Raw genomic sequence first — 24,878 nt, forward strand, 5'->3', positions numbered from 1 at the left:
GGCGGAAGACAGGCGTAAAGTGAGAATGATGTAAAGTTAGGGTTATATACACTACCAAATTAAACACACACACACACACACACACACACAACAGGGAAGACCTGCATAGCCTCCTGTAAAATAGAGGCGACAGACTCTGGCAGCGGCAGTCACGCAAGTGAAGTAGCCTTGCAGTTCTCACGCTATCACAGCTGCACACATGCACACACACACATACGTGCAATGAGATTTGTCGCCCTGTGCAATTTCCTTCTTGTTCTTGTCCCTCGTGTTCATTCTTCCTCCCCCTGTATTTTTTCCATCACTCTTGCGTCTTTGTCATATGTCTGTTACGTGGCTGCAGCAGCTGAGTTTTCAATTGCAGTGGGAAAAAAAAGGTATTTTTTAATTCGAGTATTTTTCTTTGAGCCGAGCACTGCCCTTTATGAGTATGAATCTGTGGAATGAGGGAATCGAATATTTGATTTTCTGCGCGGGTATATAGCGGGTGGACTACAAACACACATCGCTATCAAAGTTGTCCACATTCTCAGCCTTCACGTTTAAAGAAAACAGATACAGTTTTTTTTTTCCCCTTCCTCTTCAGATGAACTTCTTTAACATGCCATTCATTCAGATTTATATCTGAACACACTTTCAAAATCTTTCATTTGCACAACCAGACATATTTTTGAACTCCTACATCAGTTTCATGTTCAGCCTTTTGTTCAATTTTTACAGTAATAACTTTGCTGTAACCTATTAGGCTAATGTCAGAACTAGTTGCTGTTTACTCTGGATTAAATACTTATTGTATTTAGTGCATAAAAATAGCAGTAAACCCCGCCTGTTGAAGCTTTTTTGTGCAGTAAATCCCCATTTGGATCATATGATGAATTACTACATGTTAAATGGCATCCAAAAATAGATTAGACAAGCTTGTCTGTTTATTATATATTGTTGATACCACGAGCCGTCCCAAGTCACCACTTAACTTTCTCTCTCTCTCTTTGTCTGTGTGTGTGTGTGTGTGTGTGTGTGTATTTGTAGTCCCTCACAGGTTTCGCGCTGGTGGTGAGCAGTGATGGGATGGTGTTTTATGCCTCTTCAACTATTGTGGACTATCTGGGATTCCATCAGGTGGGTTTGAACATTTCCTTTGGACAAAAACTGCAGTTTGGACGCAAAACAGACAAACAAATGACTGTCAAATACCACCATTAAGAGATTTTCCCTACACTGAAACATCTGGGTTTAATGCCAAGAATGACAAGGGGAAACATTTAAGATATTTGTGTGTGTTTGTATTTTATTCATCAAGTTTGGGAGTCTTTCCTCATTAAAACATAGTGCCTTTCCTGTTGCGTTGATTCTCAGTTTAATGAGTTAGATTAGTATGGGTTAATTGCCATTAATCTTAGCTTAGCTCAAAGGGAAGGCGGAAACAGCCTGCTTGGCTGACTGAGATGGCGTTTAACAGAGGCAAAGGCAGGCCAGCTGTTTTCTGTTTTTCAACTCTTTAGCCACAAATGGTGTAGTTTGCAAGAAAGTCAAAGCATACTGACGCCAATGTTGATCTTTTGCAGTGTTTAAAACCATTATGCTGTACATTGTTCCAAGACGTTTACAACAATGTTATGATGCCTTATATCCTGGGATTAATTAACGGTGCAATTTTTATTTACAGATATATATGTCCAAGTGCAAGGGACTGCAAAACATACAAACAATTGTTAAATGTGGTTCATGTTACTAAACGCTGAAAAGTGAGGTTTGACCGTTTTCTCCAACACTTGTTGAAATTCAATTGAAAAAATTCAAGACATTGGCTACATACATATAATATATATGTTTGAAGCCTGGAGGTTTCTGCCTCAAACCAGGAAACTCATTTTACCTCGGCCACCACATTGTATATAGTGTATGGTTTGGAATTCCTGGTATTTTCCCCTTATCTTTATCAAAATCAAATCCCTTAACTTTGCAAGGCAACTGGATTCACATGGATCTCAGGATCATGTCAAAATCCCAGATTTCAAGTTGTGACTTCCAGTAATTTGATCCTGTAAGAAAAATGGTTCAGCCAGTAAGTATTGGATTGAGGTGTAATATATTATAAAGAGGCTACTTCAAGTGCTAATATTAGAACCTGAAGAGTTTTTGTCTCCAAAAGAAAAGAAAGTAAGGGCACAGGAGGATTTGCCTTGATTAAAATTATGTTTTGCTCATCTTCTGGCAATCAGGGGTTTCAGCAGAGACAGATGGATTGTTTGTCTAAATCTTGACGTGTTTTTTTTAAAAATGCCCTCTTCCAAGGTTGCTAAAGTGGTCTTCCCAGATGATTTTGTGTCAGAACCCTAGTTGGGTTGCATGTACCTTTCTTTTGAAAAGAAGCATGTTCCTTTAAGGATGCAGCAAATCAGCTGTGCATCACATGTTATCGCAGTCGTACATTTGGATTGTGCATATCTCCATAAATGGGTGTTTTTTTCTGGTGGAGCTGTTTCATAGTTTCAAAACCGCCTCACAGTTTCATGTTGATTCCTGAGATGTGTATTACCCTGCTCCAGCTTCTGATGCGTGGAGTGTTCTGTGGTATTCAGGGTCACGGGGCAGTGCAGGAATTCCAACATTTCTAGATATAGGTGTTTAGATTGCGTTCCTACCTGAGATCCAAACCCAAAAGCCAACGTTGTCCACACCGGGTCAAACACATGTAGTCTCACGCCAATTATGCATTAGCATGGACATTTCCTTATCTGATTAAAGTCTGGGTTTGAACTCAAAACCAGGTGGAAATTGACTGAAACTTGCAATTTCCAGCATCCTGAGATGAACATAATTATAGACATTGCTCTTTCCACTCAAAATTATAATTCTGCCCCTTTAGCCTGTCACTTCGACTGTCAAGGCTTAAATACAACTAGTCTAGTCAGAGATGGGTCTGTTCTTTGCCCTTAATCAGCTCACCACCCCGCTTTCCCAGCCTCAGATCATGACATTATTTTCTTCTTACTCCTTCTTTTTCATCCCACGTATAATCTCTGCCAGCCGATAACTCTGTCTGGAGGGCAGTGTGAACCCACTAACTCTCAGTCAAGAGGGCACAGAAAGGTGAAGACCTCGGCTTCACCCGGAGATACACTCTGTGGGTGTCTGAGAGAGTGTGATGTGTTTGTGTGTGTGTGTCTTTGTGCTGATAAGTCACCGATGGTTTAACTCTCTTCCTCTCTGGTGACCATAAGGAGACATCCATTAATTATGGATGATATCAACATGGCCTTGCCTGTTCTGCAATGCTGAAATCATAGCGCTTCTTCAAAACCATGAATAAAGTGCTTTTCACTGTTAAAACCCCGCCTTTGCCCTCACATCTGCACGCACACACATACACGCATGCACGCACAAACAAACACACACCGACATATCGCAGTCGAAACTTTTCTGCCACAGTGCTCCCACTTACCAGCTTACTACCAAACGGAGGTAGTAATAACCCGGTGCCATGAAATTGACATAAAAACCAAAGCTGTATAAAAGGACTCATGCCATGTGTGTGTGTGTGTGTGTGTGTGTGTGTGTGTGTGTGTGTGTGTGTGTAAGTGTATGTGCTCACAGACCCATTGCAGGAGACTGATGAGAGAAATGAAAACGGCAAAGTCAATGAAATATGTCAAATGTTTTTAAATGTGCATGTGACTCAATCAACAGCACAGCATATTTCAATGGGAAAAGGTATATTAAAGTCAATGGCCTTCGACAAATAAGGAACAGAGGGAATTCAAAAAATGAATTACGGGGCTTTATTTCACGCTGCGTGATCTGAGATATGTGCATGACAAAGTTAAACTTTGCAAACTTCTTCCAATAGAAACAGGTGTTTTTCAATATTCTTCATGCCCGGGTAATTTTTTTTATTTTTTTTGGTCATGAAAAGGCCCAGTCAATCACCCGCAGTGTTTTTTTTCCACTTATATTGTGTTTATAAGAGAAAGCGGAAAAAATAGAAAGAAAGCAGGTATTAATAGGATAAGGGGTTTGCTTAGAGTCAACACATTTTATACACTGTAAGCAGTGTATAAAATGGTCGCAGACGTTTGTGCGACCGGGATATTTTATAGTCAAGGAGAATGTCACCAGGTTCGCTTGGCAAGTCATATTTTAGCACATTTTTGCATGTATTATTGATTTTTTTTTTTCGTAATCTTTTGAGGAAGAATTAAATATTTCATGGCAATGATTCATCAGTGAGCGAACAAGTGGCCTTTGTTTCAGGCTTTAAAACTCTACGAATAAGTAGTCTCTGAAATGGAAAGTAAACAAATAAATAAAACTTTTGTTTTCATAGCCCAAAATATGCAAATAGTAGGGTGATACTCTTGTCCTATGTGAAACTGAGGGGCTTAAAAACAGAGTGGGCATTCGGGAGATAGGAGTGCCTGCAAACCGATGAAAAATACAAGGATTCACCATCTGTAGTGCAAAATCTCCACAAAACAGCCACTGCATCAGAATGATCTGTGGGGGGGCAGGGATGCATTTTGGTGACCTTTGACCCCCCCTGAGAACAAGTTTTGTTCATGCTCTTCAGGCCTTTTAAAGCTCCAGTGACCAGTTTTCCTTTTAAAGAATCATACTACTAATGTGGCCCTGTCACAAATTATATAGAAAATGACGCAGACTTCAAATTCAGGATCAGCGTGATTTTATGAGAAACAATAATCTTTATTTGTTTCTGCATTAAATGTGTTGCCTTGGTAATCTACTTAATCGAATGCTGATTGTAAATAATTTACAAGTCATCTATTCCGGGGAGGGTCCCAAGTTGTTTGGAATAAGGGAATGATTGAATAAGGAAATGAAGTTTGTGTCATCTCCGTTTTGTGCAAAAGCTGCGAGGCTATATTTTCTGATGAAGTCGACAAACAATTCAGCTTGATAACAACTCGCCATTAAAAGACATCCGGTCATATGGCGTACCATCCCACTGTGGTACCATCCGCTTTGAACCCATTGCTCCGGTCCGATCTCCCAGAGGCTCGACTTCCACTTTACCTAAGCTTTTATTTTGACACAAGTCCCATTCCACACATGCGTCTCAATGAAGGAATCATAAACGAGGCAGCGTCTGTCCTCACATAATCGTTTTCTGATCCTGGCTCACCGCCAGCTCTGTGGGAAAAAAGCCTATTAATAACCCATGGATTGCCAAGCTCCATTTTTAAGTGTAGCTCAGAGTGTTGAAAGGGAGGACCCAAATGGAAACAGTTTGCAGCTGAGATGAAGGGAGTAAATTTTATTATTCTCCTTTAAGATAAACAAAGTTTAGACTGGAGCCAGTATAATAAGGCATGCTTCCTGAAAGCTGATAGTTCATAGGGTTTGCAAAAATGAAGATCGGATACAAAATCCCTTTTTTTCTAGATAATTCCCAGGAATACCTTCCAGGAAGTGCTAATGAATTTCATTATTCACTCGTTTAGCCCTACGACCTTCCCTCCATCTTCCCTGTTTGTTCCCGGGTCTGGAAGTGGGAAATCGCCAGTGCCGATTTCCCAGAACATTATTTCTGGCTCTCATTCACACATCACTCCTTCCAGGGACCAGTTCTGGAACATTTTCTGCCAAACATCGCATGTGTGAATGGGCCTCGAACTAACGAAAGTGAAACCAAATATCCACTAATTTACAAGAAACAGGTGAAGTATATTAGGGCCGGTAGGCAATCAAAGGTGAGTAAAAGCAGGCAACGACACAGTAGGACTTCAAAATAAAACATGAAAACTGCAAGAGAAAAAGTAAATTATAGAACGCAACAAGTCCAAAGAGTAAAAGGGCGGAAATGTATCAAAGACCAAAACAAAAACAAGGCAGAGCGGGATTATGACACAAGGACTGTCATCAGAACATTCCCACAACCTTTCCCACATGTTCAGCACTTCCAATGATTTATTGGTTATTTTTAAAGTCGCATACTTTGCGCTCAAGGCCCAAACAACTTGTCACGTAATCTCGAGGCCACAATTGTAGTGAGAAGGATACCGATCCCTAATATACCACCAAAGGGACGCCAAAAAAAAACCAAAAAAACGACCAAGTGGCACCACAAGAAAGCTACGGAGACGAGCAGAAAACCTCCGCTGGCCTTTGATCCCATTTGTTACAGAGACAGTTGGTTCTTTGAAGGTCAGCGAAAATATCACTTATTCTCCATTTCTTTCCTCTTCTCTTCCCCTCTCTGTTTTTATGAGAAACATAAACAATAGTCACTCGATCCGTCTGTCTGCCTGACTGCCGGTATGGGAACCAAACCGCAGGACGAAGTGCTCGCCGAAGACGGTGGGAACAGATTGTATTTTCAGAGGCAGGCGATCAAAAGCCCTCGCGTGCCACCAGTGTGGAAATTATGGAGAGGGAGCAGGGAGGAGGGAGGGAGGGAAGAGGAGAAGGTTGAACATTTCAGTGAGGAATCTGTCAGGGAATGACAGAAAGCAAAGCAATTGCTGGAAAAGAGAGAGAGGCATGACGAGAGTGGGCTGGAACCCGACTCACTCGTGTGTGTCTGTGTGTTTGTGGATGGGGAGGGTAAGCTGGGCTGGACTGCTGTTCAGGAGCTGGTGTCACGCGATGTTTGACAAACACAGCTGCCCTCACTGGCCCTGCAGCTGCCCTTAGACTGTTACTGTACCGGGTAAATGTATGTTTCTATGACTTCCATTGACTTTGTGTGTACACTGTGAGCCTTGTGTGTCTCTGGAGTGGGGGGAAGTTAACGCGCTTGCCGGGAATTCCGGGCGGACTGAGTAAATCCGATCCCCCCCCCCCCCACCAACCGAGCTATCAGCTGTGAAGATGGCGCTGAGCCGCGTAGTCCAATAGTGTGTGTGTGTGTTTTGCTACAAACAGTCTGCGGGAGTTGCGAGAACCCAACATGAAAGAGGTGCGTCTAGACTAGAAAAGGATAACACCATCTCTCCATCTCCTCTGCAGACTGACGTGATGCACCAGAATGTCTTTGACTACATCCATATCGATGACCGTCAGGAATTCAGACGCCAACTCCACTGGGCTATGTGTCCTCCGCAGCACCAGGGGACATCGGCTCACCAGGACACCCAGCTGGCTGCAGGGATGGGTGGGTAAAACCGTGTGGGAATTATCCTTTACCATGCCAATTCTACACTTATATACAAAGAATCCATTTAAGGAATTTGTAGTATTGGGTAAAAGTTAGCAACAGTAGCATTGTCCATGTAGCCTTCAACTTAAAGCTGTAGCCAACACAGCTTTCTGAATTTGTATAAATAAATAAAATGACAAAAATTAAAGAGGTCTACAACCAAAACAACCAGCAGGGAAGTAAAGTACTTTATCTTGGGAGCACAGAGGTAAACACTCGCTTCATAGCAATAAGGTTTTGGGTTTGAATCCCGTGGCTGACTCAGGCCTGGGGGATTTATATTGTTCTCTCTCTGCCTGCATGTGTTCTGTCTGGTTTCCTCCTACAGCCCAAAAAAGTACAGCGGGTTCTTTGAAGAGGCCAAATTGTCTATGGGTTTGAATGAGAGAGTGAATGACCATATGCCTATATGTGGCTAGTTGATTGACAGGCAACCGGTCTAGGGTGTACCCCGCCTCTTAGCCACTCTCAGCTGGGACTGGCCCAAGCCCTATATATAATGTATAAATGTACATTTTTTTTGAAATAAAATCAGAAGGTTTTAGTTGTTTATGATCTCAGTATTATGGGCGGGACCTATTTTTGGACTTTTTAACACAATCTGGATTTTAGATTTGTAATAATAACAACAGCAACTATACTACTACTGCTATTGTTAATAATAATAATAGTGGTTATAATGATAACAATAATAACTTCATTATCAATGTAGTTTTAATCCCAAGTATAGGCAAGGAAAAAGCTTTACATATATATGCAGTTATAATTTTGTTTTTTTTTTTTCATTTCAAAAATTACAACCCAGATATTCATCCTCTAATAGTTTCTTCCATCCTGTTTGGATGCAAGAACAAAAAATCGGAACACTCCGGAAATCGGCCGGCATTAACAGGGTCAGGAAACACTTTCAAATCTGTTCCTTCAGAATTGTGTACTCATTTCTAAAGTATAACTGTATATTACTTATCTTTGAGAATCCGAGTGCGTTCCACATCGCACTCGTAAGACGTGATCACCGGGGTCTCGAAAGAAAACTTGTGGTTTTTCCATTTTGCCCTAAATATGACACGCTTTGTACATTTGCCATAAATATTGCGACACAAATCATTACTCTTCCTCCATTTTTTGAACATTTCAGGTGAGGATTTTGCGGTGAGCAGCCTGTTCCACTCTCCGGAGGCAGGAGGAATTCCTCCAGAGCTCTCCTGCTTTCTCAACAGATGTTTCATAGCCAGAGTCCGGTGTCTTTTGGACAGCACTTCTGGATTCCTGGTAAGTGATACGACCGGTAAAACTGAACGGGAACTTCGTAAAGATGCAGCCTGTCGAAATAAAAAGTCAGCCCGAGGTGAATTTTGCACGCCCTCGGGGGGGAAGATGCAGGCCTATCGAAGTAATAGTATCTGTCTGCTTGTTGATTGCAGTGGGTGTTGTTATTCATAGGTGCACTGCAAGACATTATAAGGTACTTGAGTGCTTGGAAAAGCAGCAAAATAAGCATCTGGTTCATCCCTCGTGGATGTGGCTTTAGTGGTTTGGGGAGCGGCAGCAGAAAGGTGAGAGGCCTGATGACAAGGAAACAAGAATAGGGGTTTGAACCATTTCGCCGTGGTCAGCAGAGTTCAGAAGACCACTGGTTGCGCTGACATTGATGCACATGAGAAATCCGATATAGCAATTTCCTGACCTGGACTGGGAGCAATCGTAACCAAGCGACGAGGGATTCTTGATGCTTTCCTCATCAGTCAAACTGATTGCAGCGATAAAAAAAAAAAGAAAATTAATTACGTATGGTTGCATATCACATATTCTGATACTCATTCTTCATTGATAGAATGACAGGAACTGTTTGACTTCAAAGTTGGTCGATACCTTTGCCACATTGGTAGCAGGGATAAGCTTTACAAGCAATATGGAGCTTAGTAGCGTTAGTATTAAGTGGGTTTAAAAGAAAAGAGAATAAATCCTTAGAGGTTTTTGCATTCACACATTTTCTTTGTCAATTATTTATTTATTGGTGCAACTAAGAAAACGTAATCAAAAGTAAAATTGCAACCCAACAGCTTCCGGGCGGTGTCGGCTGACAGTATTTGCTGATATCGTCAGAATTAATTATCAAGCCTGGCATTAATACTTCATGCCCTAAAGTTGCCTTTATTATCTTTGTACCTCCAAAAGGTAGTTCATCTTTTTTCATCTTGCATATGTCACACAATGTTTGTCTGCTCAAATTATGTCATGTATATATATATATGCTGGCATGTACGCATGTATGTTTATTTGTATGTATGAATTGTTATGCATAATAAGACAGTTGTTACAAACAGAAAGACAACATATAAGTGGACCGGTGTTGAAAACTTGCATATCAGACTGCATAAAGATTGATATGCCGAAGACAAGCTTTTCTATCATGTTTAATTATACTCAAATGTTATAGCTTGAAAGCTTTGCCATCTTTACATGACAGACTTGAATAGGTGCTTCCTTTCACCAGAGGATCACTGAATAAATAAAGCATGTTCTGCATCAGTGATGGCAAAAAGTAGAATGTTACCTTTGTATCAGAAAAGAACTTAGTGTGAGTTAAGTTAGTTGTGATCATTTTCTTCTGTGTCCAGTTTTGTGAATTCATTATCTTAAATGCTCAGACTTCTTTCATCCTCCTTTGTTATGTTCCAGACGATGCAGTTCCAGGGTCGGCTGAAGTTTCTCAATGGGCAAAAAAAGAAGTCATCCTCTGGGGCGCTGCTTCCTCCGCAGTTGGCTCTATTCTGCATTGCTGTTCCTCTTCTACTGCCATCCATCACGGAGATGAAGATGAAGAGCATGTTGATGCGGGGAAAAAACAAAGGCGGAGGCATCATATCTGCACTCGAGCAAGGGTAAGAGCGACACCATAATATGTGAAAAAAAAACAAAAAACCTCACTAATCCAAGCTTACTGTTCTGTATATTTCCTGTGCATCGTGTATTTGCAAGTGTATTTGCAGTCCCTATGTCCTCTATTGTAAGTCGCTTTGGATAAAAGCGTCTGCCAAATGTAATGTAATGTGGAATAACGACTTTTACTCTCACACTGAATTCATTTATAAAAGATAAGTGGTCTCAACTTATATAGTACTTTTTTAGTGCTTTACAACAGATAGCATTCCCCCATTCACGCACACAGCTGAGCTGCCTTGCAAGGCACCAACCAGGACAACAGGACACTTCGACATGCAGACAGGAAAAGCCAGGAATCGAACAACCAACCTTTTGATAGGACAGTCACTCTCCCAACTGGGCCACAGCTGCTCACATAAATAATCATGCAATAATTGCATTTATGGAGGAATGCTTCTGTTTTATTTCAATGTAACATTTGCCACTTGCTAAAATGGACGACAACATGCGTGTTGACAACTTGTAATGACCTCTGACTAGCCTGATGGGGCGCTACAAACTCAAGGTCAGCAATTTCAACGTCCCGGAGTCACGACAGGTCGCATTTTGTGCCATCAGTGCACGTCTTTTGATCCACATCGTTGCTAGCGTGCTCTCAGTCTACGTCTGAAGTTGTGAACAGTTTAAACTTAGATCAGACAACTGGAACATCTTAATATACATCTGCATCATAGTCCTTTTTTTCCCCTAATTTTTTGAGCCCATTTACAGATATCTCGAATCCACAAACTTTTACCCAACGGCCCAGTTACCAATGCAAACATTACACAGTTTGTCTGACGTCTTATCGGCGTTCTGTTGGAAACAAATTAGATGAGACTGTTTGTGCTTCACGCATCATTAACAAGTGAAAAGCCGAAGAGTCGAGTCACGTCAAGCAGAGCCCCACCGCTCCCTCTGCTGTTCATTCTCTCTCAGCATCATTCAAGACGACAGAGAACTTAAATATTACACAAGATATTGGTTGGTTGGAGGAGAAGCCGTAACATTTGTATTGGTTTCGGGTCCATCTTTGGATATAGCTGATTATAACGAAAAATAACATTCAAACCTCTTGATCTTGAAGAAACTTGAGGCTCAAGGAAATACAAGGATGTAGAATTCTTTTCCTTTATCTTTGCCCCGCGATGTTTGACTTTTAATCACGGGGGTTATTTTTTTTACGAAGCACAGACAAGGCAGAACACACAGTTCTTTCAGTAACAACCATTCTACTTCCTCAATGAATTGCATGTGAAAAAGCAGGAGGGTGTTATGGGAATTTTATTCAACCTGATAGCCTTTTTGGTGCTGTTTACTTATTTCTCAGACAACCAGGAATAGGAAATGCCTTCTATTTCCTCGACAAACAAGGCTCAAGTTGAAGAGAAAGGTTACATATTTTGATTCAGTTAGATATGATGGCTCGTGAGAATGTTAAGCCTCTCAGCATTCACAATGTGATAACAGAACACATAGGTTTCCCAAGTATTGATCACCGTGAAACAAGTAAATAAATCCACCCTCCTACAGGTGGAGATCAGAAATAAAACATCATTTGGCTTTTGTACCCACAGGAGTTTCAGAATAAATGAATATGCTGCAGCATTCCATGAACTTGCGATGCTGGCTGTCATTGATGTCTGGGTTCTGTTCTCAATTTTCAAATAAGATGAATCTTGGAAAAGATGAGTCATTTCTGGAATGAATCTCTCATGAATTCCAGCGAACCAAATCAAGATATTTGGGCTTTGAGTCATTCATTAATCAGTGGAGATTCCCATAAGGATATCTGGGTGGACTTGTGGGATTTTAGAAGACCACCCTCCTTAGTCTAATCAAAAACCACAGGAACTTTATACAAATTACACACACAGCACTAACAACCTCGATCCCCCCCACTTTCCTTCATGCCATCCCTCTGTCTTGCAGGGACCGAGGAGAGCACCACCGGAGGCACTCCCTCAGTGGAGGAATGGGTGATGTCGCAGACCCTCTGCTCCTGTCCTGTCCAGCCCCTGTTGGCACTCAGCGGGGTCACCACACTCCCTGGACCCCACTTTCCAAAGACAACAAGTATCGCCCCGACGGCTATTACAACCAGGAGGAGCCGCTCAACTACTGCAAGTCGTCCGCGGCTCCCCACAAAGGTCTTAGCCCGGGTAGTGGTTGGCCTCTGCGTCCCGCCTCAGGGCCCCTCAGGGTCGGTCAGGGCATCGGCTACATCCCCGCAAACCGACTGAACAAGGCCGGGCAATACGGCAAGCCCTACCGCCTCTCCCCCGGCTGCCACAACAGCCGAAACGGCGAGGTTTTTGTCTCGAAGCTCTACGGGAGCCTCCAGATCCCGTGCGACCCGGACACTTACTGCGTGGACCTGGTGAAGAGCGAGAACGGCTACGGCGAGTGCTACGACGGCCACCTGATGCCCGAGATGCCGCCCATCAAGGTGGAGCACGACTCCGACTCGGAGAACGGCTGCGATCCCTACGGTCGGCCCTGGGCCGGCCGCGACCCGGAGTCCGTCGACCGTCGATACGGCAACGGCGTGTACGATCAGAGCTCCGGCCTCCAGCTGAAATCAGAAGCGGATTACTACGATCTGCAATACTCGCCCTGCCAGCGGGGGAAGACAGGCATCAGCCCTCCGTACAGTGGCGGCAACTATCAGAACTATGCAGTGAACAACGGCGGGCGCCTGTCGAAGTGTGACAAGAGCTTGGGCAACAACGGCAACAACGACCAGTTCAGTCCTCAGAGACTCTCACACTCTGACTCTCTATGCAACAACCAGTCAGGCAACCTCATGGACTCGCATGTGTACCAACAGGAACCTCACAAGGCCTACATGCACCAGGACTACGGCAAGCACGCCAGTTACGAGTTCAAAGGTCACAGCCTAATCCATTCCATCAAGCGGGAGCCCATGGACTCGCCGCCGTGGCCCGAGAGCGGCCACGACATGAACCAATCAATGATGGTCGGTTCTAGGAACTTCATGCCATGTGTGATGAGCACAGGTCACCACAAATCCAGCCCTTACATTTATATGCCCTGAGAATAATTACCTGCCCCTCCCCCCCCCAAAAAAAACAAACACACACACACACACACCTGTGCATTAATGTAGGTAGTATTGTTTTCGTACACCCGCACCAGCATTACAGAAGGCTGGACGCTATCTTTAAAAGTGCTTCTTCATTTTGATGAAGAGGCAGCGTACAAAGGCTCAGGTTCTAGTATTAGCGTTGTGACAATCAGAAATAATACTTTTAATCCAGTTTATGGATAGATGATTTTGTTTTCTAAGGAATATATTTTGTAGTTGGTTCCAAGCACTTTTGGATTTAGTCATGTTGGGACAAATGATGTCTAGAAACCCGCAGTCGGTTCTGTTTAATGTGTTGTGCACACCTGTCTCGTTGTAAGAGAAACAAACCAGACTCTCCTTTTGAACTATGTACACGAGAGACGACTCGCATCTACCGCTGATTGTTTTTCAAGGGTGATGGCTGATTACTGACCCCGCTAAGCGATGACAACTGCCTCCAAGATTTATTGGGGATTACTAGGGGTTTTTGCATGTTTTAACCATTTAATTCCAAGCCGCTACTTTTGTCTTTACTGCCTCGAGTGATGTTTCAATGGAACGTGCTGGTATCTATACAATATTTTTAATACGATACATTTGAAAGACAAGTTGTTTTTGCAACCCAATTTATACTCATTTTGATCCACAATACAGCACCATCCCTGTTTGTTTGGTGTTTATGTACTAGTTGTACATGACTTTAGTAATTAGTTAATGGACCAAAACATGTAGAGCTATCGGTCGGCTTTGGCTTCAAGTATATTCACTGCAGTAGTTTATTTGACAGTACGATGGAAAAACAAGCTTAACTGCTGCCCGAGTCCTGTGACCATTTAGCATCTTGTGATCACAGTTCCAAGTTTCCCAATTAGGAATGGCGTGCAGAAAATGCTTTTTGAGACGCTATTTGTTCAAAAACTCTGTTCAGAAAGGGACTCGACCAGGACTCATCAGCCTATGAGAGAAGCAACTTCATCTTGAACTGCATGTCTGATCAAAAGTACTATAAGGAATGAAGCAAGCCCAGGTTTTTAGTGAATTTTGAGTGAGTTTTGCTCATTTACACACTGATCGATAACACATCCTGTCACACAGCTGCAACTGACAATTAAAAAACAAAGGGGATGAAGCAGGATGGTCATGCAATTTGTGACAACATTGCTATAAAGATGAAATGCCTCTTGAGTTACACCATATTTTATTCAAACATTTCCTCCAAAAGCATATAACCCCTACCCGAAAAGATGCTCTGAGGAGACAAGCGGGGGTGTGTCCCGCTGAATTGTCCCAGAACAAAGCACTAGATTTTAAACTCAACCGGCGTTGAACCTCCCACAACACGAATCCCAAGATCCGCGATAATGAGAGCAAAGACTTAAAAATAAATTGTGATAAATTTTTCACGTCATACAATGAAGATGGTCTTTTATTCGCTCTAACAACAGGGAAACTGCAACAGCGCTGCAGCCAAAAAAAAGAGGAGAGATGAGAAAAAGACAGCAGCGCCAAGAAGCAATAAAGAATGATTGCTGGAATATAAAGATTTTTAAGTTATTTCCAGTGTGAGTACTTTTTGAATAACTAGAAACAGGGTTACGTGAGCACAGGACAATTGAGGCTATGAGTGTTGCATAGAAGAAAAAGATAGTAGTCTGTTGTTCATTAGGTTTGATTTAGATGCCTGTTTTGAGCGTCACTTCATATGATGAGACTTCTGTTGGAAGCTCAGATATTATAAATTTGTCTTTTTGTGTTGTACAGTTTTTAATCAGCGTTTACAGCGAGGCCATGCTGGACGTTGTTCCAGAGGCGACATATTTCCTTTTGAAATGACTATACACTTTTCTTGTTGTTTTTCAGTTAGAAAACATCAGACGTTGTCTTCACAATCAGTATTTTTTTGCACAAATGAATGAGAAGCACCAAATTGAGTCTCAGTTTTGTGAAACTACAGTAGTAGTTTCTACGTTGCACTACTGGGAGCAATTCAGTGGAAGTCCAGCCTACTCTGATAGGCATTTGAGTCGACACGCACAACTGTACATGTGTCACTGTTTTGAAATTTGTCTTCCTCTTAGTGTGTGTTCATTTCAATAAATGTTTGATGATTCATATTTATTGTAAGGAGCAAAAGTGTATAATTTAAAAACTACAGTTGCAAAGCCTTTTCTCTTTCACTAAAGTTAATAAATATGGCTCTTTTTCTGGCTATTTTTGATATTGTTAAAAGGACTGTAATACACATCGAGGAAGTAGCTGCAAGGTAGTGAATACAGTATAAATATGCAGTGTCTTCCAATGTTTCTATATGTTTTTGCAAATGAGACCTATCTATTAAAAAACTTTATATGGAAACAATTGGTACAGTTTTGTTCTTATGCCATTCAACATTACTAGCATAGCAACATGTAATGTTACTGACGAGTGGATAAATGCCATCTTCTTGGCAAGTATTTTCAAACATTAGACAGTTGACCGATGAAATAAGGGAAACTAAAGGTATCAAAAAAAATATATATACAGCGATATGGGTGTCCCATTAAGAACACATGCAACATAAAACTGGAAATAGAGATAGTGTACTTGAGATTAAACTAAAACAAACTGGAAATTTGCATTTCAGATCCTGAGATGACGAGCCCTGACCTTTACGACAATTGAAGAAAACAAGAGAAAAATAAAAATAAATAGAAAGAAAATCTGAGATTTTATAAAAATCAATAATCCAACTTGGTATTAAAAAAAAGCTTTGGAAACTATGTAAGAGTCGTCCAAGACAGAAGTCCATCCCACAAGTTCAGACCGAGGTCCATCTAGTTCTAAGTTTGCCATTACCAACGTAATCGAGAGATGGTGGCACACATTTTGAGCACCGTGAATTTGTGCGATGCACTACATCAGTTTTAAAGTTGCTTTCTCAATACTGATCAGTGTATTTGTTCTGGATCAAAAAATGGTTGTCAATCAGTTTGTTGGCAGGCCGGAAAGTGCATCCTGGACGCATTTCAACTATGAACCTGCTCTTGAGCCCGGCAGCGGATACAAACGCAGGGGCAGATACGGCAATGGCTAAGGGATAAAAACACATTTAACCAAGATAAACAATCGGAGTCTATGTCTCTTTATGTGGCCGTGTCACGAGTGGGGACTGGTTGGCGGTGAACCCCCCGCCTCTTGCCCGGTGACAGCTGGGAAAGGCTCCGGCCACCCCCAGCATCCCTGAGTGCGGGATAAGCGATATAGATAATGGATGAATGAATGATAAAACAACAGCTTAAATATGAGGAAAATCAATCAAGCGCCATGAGAGACATTTTGTAATGCGTACAAGTGAATAATCCAATATGGCTGCCGCTGGGATTCAGCAAAAAAATGATTGAAATCCATTTGAGCCCAGATAGACGTTTTGTGTAAATTTGCAGGTTTGAATCAAATGGTTCTTGGGTTACAATGATGTGAAGAGCAAATCGATGTGGTAGCGGTTAAAAGGCCATATTACACATAAAATACATCACCAGCATTAAATCAAAGAGGCGGAGTTCAAAACAAGTCACTGAAATAACAATGTGGTCATTCTTCTATTTCAGAGGTATCCTTTTATTGTCATTTTTCACCGCTACGAAAAATGTCCAGCTTCAGTTGAAACACTGGCCTTATCTCTTTAGTGGCTTTTGCATTTTTCAGGAAAATAAAATGTGTCTCATCCTTCAGAATTTATGTCTTTATTAATAATAAATAGCTATCAGAATGGGATACAGAGTATCTCTGGCCACATGGCCTGTATGATTAATGTGGTGTGAAGCATGTGGTATGACAGCTCCCTCACAAAATCCGGGAAACGTAACGCCCGTCCCTCAACGCTGTGGGAGCGGGTGAGGGGGCACCGAAGGGTAAGTTGGGCGATCCGCAAGGACAAAGAGGGCAAGAAGTTTTAATCTCATAAAGCTGTGGTCAAGTCCTTGTCCTGACTGTTGCCGCGAGAGATTGATTCCATCCTGTTAGGGAGTTAAATGTATTCAGGCCACATCAGGATTTTACAGACATTAAAAATTCAGTTTCAGCAAGTAAACCATGTGATGCTCTTATTTGTCAAGTGACAGTTCAAAGAAAAGGGTTTATTAAAGAGTTTATCTAGGAAGCTGTCACGGCGACGGGCTGGGATACTCAAAGTAGGAGTGACAGATAATTGTAGAAGTCGTCCCCACTGACCCAGTTACAACATATTTCACTTTTGGCGCTAATTAAACTTAAATTCAATCACTTGCTCCAAAGTGTCCTCATATGAGGACATCACATCTCAAGTACTCAAAGCTTTATTCTCCATTAGACTTAATGTCCTCACATACAAAGAGTGTTAGAAAAAGAAAGTCTGGGTAAAAACAATATACTGACATTGCAGAATTTTATTGTCATTGTCTTTGAGTAGTTTGACATGGTGTTCAAATGTGTACACAGAAAAAAAAGGTTGGGGATGTGGACATTGGAACTTCTATTATTATTATTATTATTATTATTATTATTATTGTTATAAGTAGTAGTAGGAGTAGTAGTAATAGTAGCGGTGGTAGTAGTAACAATAATAATTATAAAAATAATAATAGTAGTAGTAGTAGCAGTAGTAGTAGTAATGTTGTTGTTGTTGTTATCATTATTTCTATTATTGATATTATAATTATTTATTTTTATTAATTTATTTTTTTACTGTCCAGTGCAAGTCCAGTTTAATTGTCCTTTAAGTGCTTTAAGTGCCGACTCAAGTCTTAAGTAATCTGTTCATAACAAACTGGATTTGACGCTATTGAACACGAGCACTATTCAAGGTCACAAATGAAAATTAAAGATTGAGGCAGTTAAAACAAAGAAAAAAAGCTAGTTTAACTTCATGAATCTTTCTTCATTGTGTGACTTTCTTTTCAAAACTATCTTTGTAGCAAAGTGATTTTTCTATATGATCTGTTTTTGATAGTTTTACATTTTTGATTATTTCACACATAAACTCGAAGCACTAAGAGACATTGCACTATACAAATAATAGTATGAATAATCAAACTATATAGATTACGGTCCAAAGTGAGCATGATAAATGAATCAGTAAATACAGAATTTAGAGTCTGAAATGATGAAGATGAGAATTTTACTGACAGGTTTGATTTGAAGGATACAATTAATGTCTGATTTATCACAGCCACCCAAGTATATTATGCTGCACATATATCAACACCTTATGTTCATTTAGCGACTTGACATTTGGATTTCTTTCAAGTACTTCGATTTGAGTGCGAGGAAGAGAAGTTGTTTAAATCCATTACGTTGAATATTATTTTAGAGAGCTTGCAATGAGTTATATTAATCCCACACTTTTAAAACGAGGATTTAATCCATGTTATCATGGATGCTATCTATTCCAAGCTTTGGTATTTGTCTCAGTCCTTTGCTCTGATTTGCAGAAAAGCCCTTGCATGCCACAGCAATAGCCCTGCCTCCATTCTCCATTGTAGCTTACAGGATCAGACGGTGAGTTGGGGTGGGGATTTTACTTATTGGGATGGTTGCGATGGTGCACGTGTGGATGTGTGTGCATTCCTTTGTGCAATTACAGTGTGCACCAAATCAACATATTTGAAATTTCACCTGTGAAACCACCGCCACAGAAGTGAGAGGCCGCTAATCATCTTTACCAATGTCAAACATGATGTAAAAATCTACAGAATCCTTCCTAGGGCTGTTACATTTGTTTTTCTTTACATGAGGAAAAGGAGGGAATGAAATCTGACTTTGAAAACCCAGCGAATTTGCAACAGGAGATGAGAATTCGATTGTTGCATCCAGCCTCGAAAGACCACACAAGTCATCTGATATACAGCGGAATAGAATGAAGAATCACTGTCAAATCAGCTGCCATGATCACTGTAAACAAACTGACCATAGTTACATGATTGTTATCCTCAAAGCTGGTAGTTTGCCATTTGAAACCGCACACTGACATGAATAATCCCGACGGTGGAGGTTTATTTTGCTGCTTCTCCAGGCGATTGTCTCCAGGTACACCAGCCATTTGCGTGTCAAGGAGAGCCGTGCTTTGGACACATTTTTTTGAAAAGGATCCAACCAAATCAAGATCCAACTGGCTGCGGTCAAAGAAGACATTTTTATTTTTAAGCGTTCACCTGAAATACAACGTGTATTTCAACAAAACAAGTTCATGGGGGTGTGCAACTGCGCAGAAAGTTTGCATCCCGTCTAAACAGTCACTGCTTGCATTATCTGTCTTGCGCTATCTTTGTAGTCTTTGTAGACGTTTTATCCAGTCTCCTGAGCTCTAAAATCTCTCTTGCTCTCATTCTCATGTTCACTTTTTATATGAGTATGATTGTGTTGTTGTTTGATGACTTATGTTGTGGAAACTTATTTGTATCGCAGCTCATCTTAAACCAGGTTGCTCTCGAATAGAGATTTTTAATCTGAATGAGATATTTCCAGGTTGAAACAAGGTTAAAAAGAAGATTAACTGAACCAAATGAGAAAACAATAATGGAAAAAGTTCAAATTGTTGATTGCTGTGCCAGGGAGACTCATTTTGATGCCTTTGAATGAAGACAGTTGTATATAAATTTTCTACCATATTTATGAGTGAACGTGTGAAGCGTGATGTGCGTGTATTCAGCTATTTCTTGCCATCGTAAGAAATGAAGCAAATCTGATTGAATATAATTGAGGCATTCATTCAATTAAATAGACTTGATTGTTTCCTATATTGAGTGTTTCTCTTTGATGAAGCTAAATAAACCGCCTTAAAATCACAAGAAAACAAGCCAAATAATGGCTGAAAATTATCATTAAGTTATCCAAATATTCTTCATCTCCTTTCGGCTTTTCCCTTCAGGGGTCGCCACAGCGAATCAACCTTCTCCATCTAACCCTATTCTCTGTATCCTCCTCTCTCACACCATCTACATTCATATCCTCTCTCACTACGTCCATAAATCTTCTCTTTGGTCTTCCTCAAGATGTCCTGTCTGGCAGCTCCAATTCCAGCATTTGTCTACCTGGATTCACTCTCCCTCCTCTGTACATGACCGAACCATCTCAGTCTGGCTTCTCTGACCTTCTCTCCATAACATCTAACACATGTTGTTCCTCTGATAGACTCATTCCTGATCCATCCTGGTCACTCCCAAAGAGAACCTCAACATCCTCAACTCTGCAACCTCTAGTTCTGCCTCCTGTCTTTTCGTCATTGTAACTGTTTCTAGTTCATACATCATCACTGGTCTCACCACTGTCTTGTACACCTTTCCTTTCATTCTAGCTGATAGTCTTCTATCACATAGTACCCCTGACACTTTTCTCCACCCATCCCAACCTGCTTGAACCCGTCTCTTTACCTCTTTGCCACACCCTCCATTGCTCTGAACTGTTGACCCCAAGTACCTAAAATCCTCCAGCTTCTCGATCTCCACTCCCTGCGGCCTCACAGTTCCACCTGAGTTCCTCTCATTCACACATATACTCTGTCTTGCAGTGACAAACCTTGATTCCTCTTCTTTCCAGAGCATAACTCCACCTCGAGATTTTCCTCAGACTGTTCTCTGCTCTCACTACAGATCACAATGTCATATGTAAACATCATGGTCCATGGAGATTCCCGTCTAATCTCATCTGTCAGCCTGTCCATCACCACTGCAAACAAGAAGGGGCTCACAGCTGATCCCTGATGGAGTCCCACCTCCACCTTGAACCTCACTGCTACCCTTACAGAACACGTCATCACTGTCTCACAGCTAGCATACATGTCCTGCACCAGTCTAACATACTTCTCTGCCATTCCAGATTTCCTCATACAATACCAGAGCTCCCCTCTTGGCACCCTGTCATATGCTTTTTCTAGGTCTACAAAAACACAATGCAGCTCCCTCTGACCTTCTCTGTACTTCTCTATTAGAATTCTCAAAGAAAATACTGCATCTGTAGTACTCTTTTCTAGGCATGAAGCCATACTGCTGTTCACAAATGCTAACTTCTGCTCTCGGTCTAGTTTCCACTACTCTTTTCCATAACTTCACTGTATGGCTCATCAACTTTATCCCTCTATAGCTGCTGTAATTCTGCACATCCCCCTTATTCTAAAAAAATTGGCACCATCACACTTCATCTCAATTCTTCAGGCATCTTCTCACTCTCTAAGATCCTGTTGAATAATCTAGTCAGAAATTCTACCACTGCCTCTCCTGGACACTTTCACACCTCCACAGGTATATCATCAGGACCAACTGCCTTTCCATTCTTCATCCTCTTCAATGCCTTGCTCACTTCACTTTACTACTCTCTGCTTCTTTGTGGTCTCTAATAGTCACCTCTTCTACCCTTGCCTCTCTATAATTTATTTTCCACATTCATCAACTCTTCAAAGTACTCTTTCCATATTCCCATCACTCTTCCTGCATCTGTCAATACATTTCCCTCTCTATACTTAATCGTTTGGACCCACTGTACATCCTTTCCATCTTTATCTCTGTTTCACCGGCCTGTATAGATCATTCCCTCTCTCCTTGCTGTCCAACCGAGCATACAAGTCATCATACACCCTTTGTTTTGCCTTTGCTACCTCTATCTTTACCTTTCGCTGCATCTCCCTGAACCCCTGTCTGTTCTCTTCAGTCTTCTCCGTATCCCACTTCTTCTTCGCGAACCGCTTTCTCTGTATATACTCCTGCACTTCCTCATTCCACCACCAAGTCTCCTTATCTATTTTCCTTCCAGATGACACACCAAGTACTCTCCTACCTTGTTTCCCTGATAACACTTGCTGTTGTTGTCCAATCATCTGGAAGCTCACCCTGACCACCCAGACCTTTCTCAACTCCTCCCTGAAAACCATGCAACATTCCTCCCTTTTCAGCTTCCACCACTTTGTCCTCTGCTCTGCCTTTGTCCTCTTCATCTTCCTTGTCACCAGAGTCATCCTACAAACCACCATCCTATGCTGTCTGGCTACACTCTCACCTACAACTACTTTGCAGTCACTGATCTCTTTCAGGTTACCTAGCCTATACAAGATGTAGTCTACCTGCGTGCTCCTACCTCCACTCTTATAAATTACCCTATGGTCCTGTGTTTTCTGGAAAAAAGTGTTCACGACAGCCATTTCCGTCCTTTTTGCAAAATCTACCACCATCTGTCCCTCTGCGTTACTATTCTGTGTAACAAATCTGACCATCACTTTTACATCCCCTCTATTGCCTGCACCCACATGCCCATTAAATGACCACTCTCTCATCTGTGGGGATATTCTGCATCACTTCTTCTAGCTCATTCCAGAACTTCTCCTCTGTCTAAAACTCCCATCCCACCTGAGGGGCCAAGCCACTAACAACGTTGAGCATCACAACGTCAATTTCCTTTAATTAACCCGGCCCTTGACTGATCCGGTATGATCTGATTATTAAGTTCGATTTGCACGTTTGGTTTTGGCAAAAGTTTTATGCCGGATGCTCTGATGCAACTCTGCATTTATCCAGGCTTGGGGCTGGTTCAGGGAGACTCTGACCCATGCTGTCCTGAGGCTGCGTTAAATTACCCAAATATTATCACTTTAAAACATTTAAAAGGAATGGCAACAGAAATCAGAAAAAAAAACACACGTCACAACAAAAGGCCCCAGAAATTTCCCTTTTTCTTTCTCTTTCCTCAAGTAACTGATTGAACAAGTGGGTGACTGGAGAATATTGAAAGTGAAGTGAAGTTGCATTTCATAATGACTCCAGATGTACAGAAAAGATGGAAACTGTTCATGAGTGTATCCTGAAAACATAGGAAAGTCAGTTTACAGTGAAAATTGGACGCATGTAAGTCATGCCAGCACACTGATTCCAGTAGGCGCGCGCACACACACACACACACACTCACACACACACACACACGCAACATACAACTTTCCTCATGAGTGAGTAACAAATATCTCATACTTATGTAACCAAGGGTTTGTGAATGTCATCTAAAACTACAAAATAAATATGGAGACTCCTGTTTCTCACGTGTAATATTTCCGTCTTTATTTTCATTTTCACACCATCACTCCCCAGCAACAACCCCATGCCACATTTCCGCTCTCTGTTAAGGCTTGAAAAAATTAGCTCAAGGCATCTACTGTGGTTACAACTTATAACAGGAACAAGTCCAGAAAGATATATTACATGCCTCTCCTACTCCACAAAGAGAAACGTCCTAGTTTCAGTGACAGTAAACAGTAACAATACCAGTGCAAAAAAACAAAACAAAAAAAAGGCTAAAAAAAGATGCTCAATTGAGATGGATACCCCAGGCCTGTCTACAGCATCATCAACCTGTACGCCCCATATACAACTATATTAATATACTATCGTGTAATTTCTCACTCCTGAAGGTGTTTCTTTGTGTCTCACAGTAGTTTCATGACTAATGATGGCACAATTACGGTGGGTGGGGGATAAGGCTGACTTTAAATGTTTAATATTTGTCTCAGTGCACGCGAACCCTCCATCACGCCATCTGTGTGACACTTGTTTTGTGCGCGGAGGAGAGCCAGGTGAGAAGAGGGTGAGAACGACAGACTAAGAGGTGAGATGAGACAAAACCTGGAGGTGAGAAAAGAGGAATTTACTCAGGAAAAAGAGCGAAAACAATGAAAAGAGCACATCCAAATAAGAAAGAGGGCTAAATGCTCAGGGCAGCAGTGGTATAAGCAAAGTGTATGATGCTTGTTGACAGCTGTATCTATGAGGGGGAGTTTGTGTGCATATGTGTGTGTGGGTGCGTGTGTGTGTGGGGGCGTGCGCGCACGCAGACCAAGACCTATAATCCTATACCATGCAAGGTTGCGTGACCGTTCATACCCCACTCTTTGCTGCTCTGCACACCATTTGTCCTAATTGGTCACACCCACTCTGTTGCTCACTCACACGCTAACACACTCCTATAGGCAGATGTAGCGATGCATACGTAGACAAAACAATGCCCACATCTCCCCCAATATCCCCTGATGACAATGAGGGGAATCCTTGAGGGTATATCACAGACACACACACGCACACACACATACGCATATGCATGCATATTATCATGCACATATACACACACCCTACTAAGCATATGGAAGACAGTCACGCAACCCCCTGCCCAAGACCTTGCCATCCCTTTCCTCTTCTTACAATTAGCTAATGAACACACAGCGCTTTGTCTTATTGCACCCCATTCAGATTTTGTGGACTCAGACAATTAAAACATTTCCCACGATGCAATTTTAGGCCAGTTGAAGCAAAAAGGTCAGGATTAAGAGATTGATGAAGCGCAGATTGTCTGTTAACTTAAGCAGACACAGACTGATGCAATGAAGATACAATAAACATACATAAAACAAAAACTGGGATCTACAATTATGGGTGTAACAATGACAAAACCAAAATACTGTCGACAGAGATTTATAAGAGCTCAATAAGGTCATTGTAGTCAATGCTTCAATTGAATTTCAAAAATAATTTTGATGAGATACATATGACTATGACTATTTCGTCAATTAATTCAGCCATCCTGACATCAAGATACCATTTTTAACTTGTTATTACTACAAGTATATGTATTTACAATCCATTTATTTCTAAGTGAATACCATACCTAATGACTTAGCTTTATACAATCCTTTCAATTTAGCACAATAAACAGTATGCC

General features: G+C 41.4%; 1 protein-coding gene across 2 annotated transcripts in view; it reads left to right on the top strand.

Moving 5' to 3' along the window:
* Positions 1–15,524, top strand: part of LOC147232175 (uncharacterized) — a 70,491-nt gene extending 54,967 nt beyond the window's left edge. For both annotated transcript variants that reach the window (XM_086151505.1, XM_086151504.1), the window contains exons 5-9: positions 1,030–1,119; positions 6,970–7,114; positions 8,298–8,431; positions 9,842–10,044; positions 12,017–15,524. In XM_086151505.1, the coding sequence (XP_086007631.1) occupies positions 1,030–1,119; positions 6,970–7,114; positions 8,298–8,431; positions 9,842–10,044; positions 12,017–13,142 (1,698 nt within the window). In that variant the 3' untranslated portion in view covers positions 13,143–15,524. The remainder of the gene's footprint in view (positions 1–1,029; positions 1,120–6,969; positions 7,115–8,297; positions 8,432–9,841; positions 10,045–12,016) is intronic.
* Positions 15,525–24,878: the final 9,354 nt, after the last annotated feature.

The sequence above is a fragment of the Fistularia commersonii genome, chromosome 8 (assembly GCF_037954325.1).
Source record: "Fistularia commersonii isolate RoL2024-O1a breed Wild chromosome 8, RoL_Fcom_v1.0, whole genome shotgun sequence".
Taxonomy (NCBI): Eukaryota; Metazoa; Chordata; class Actinopteri; order Syngnathiformes; family Fistulariidae; genus Fistularia; species Fistularia commersonii.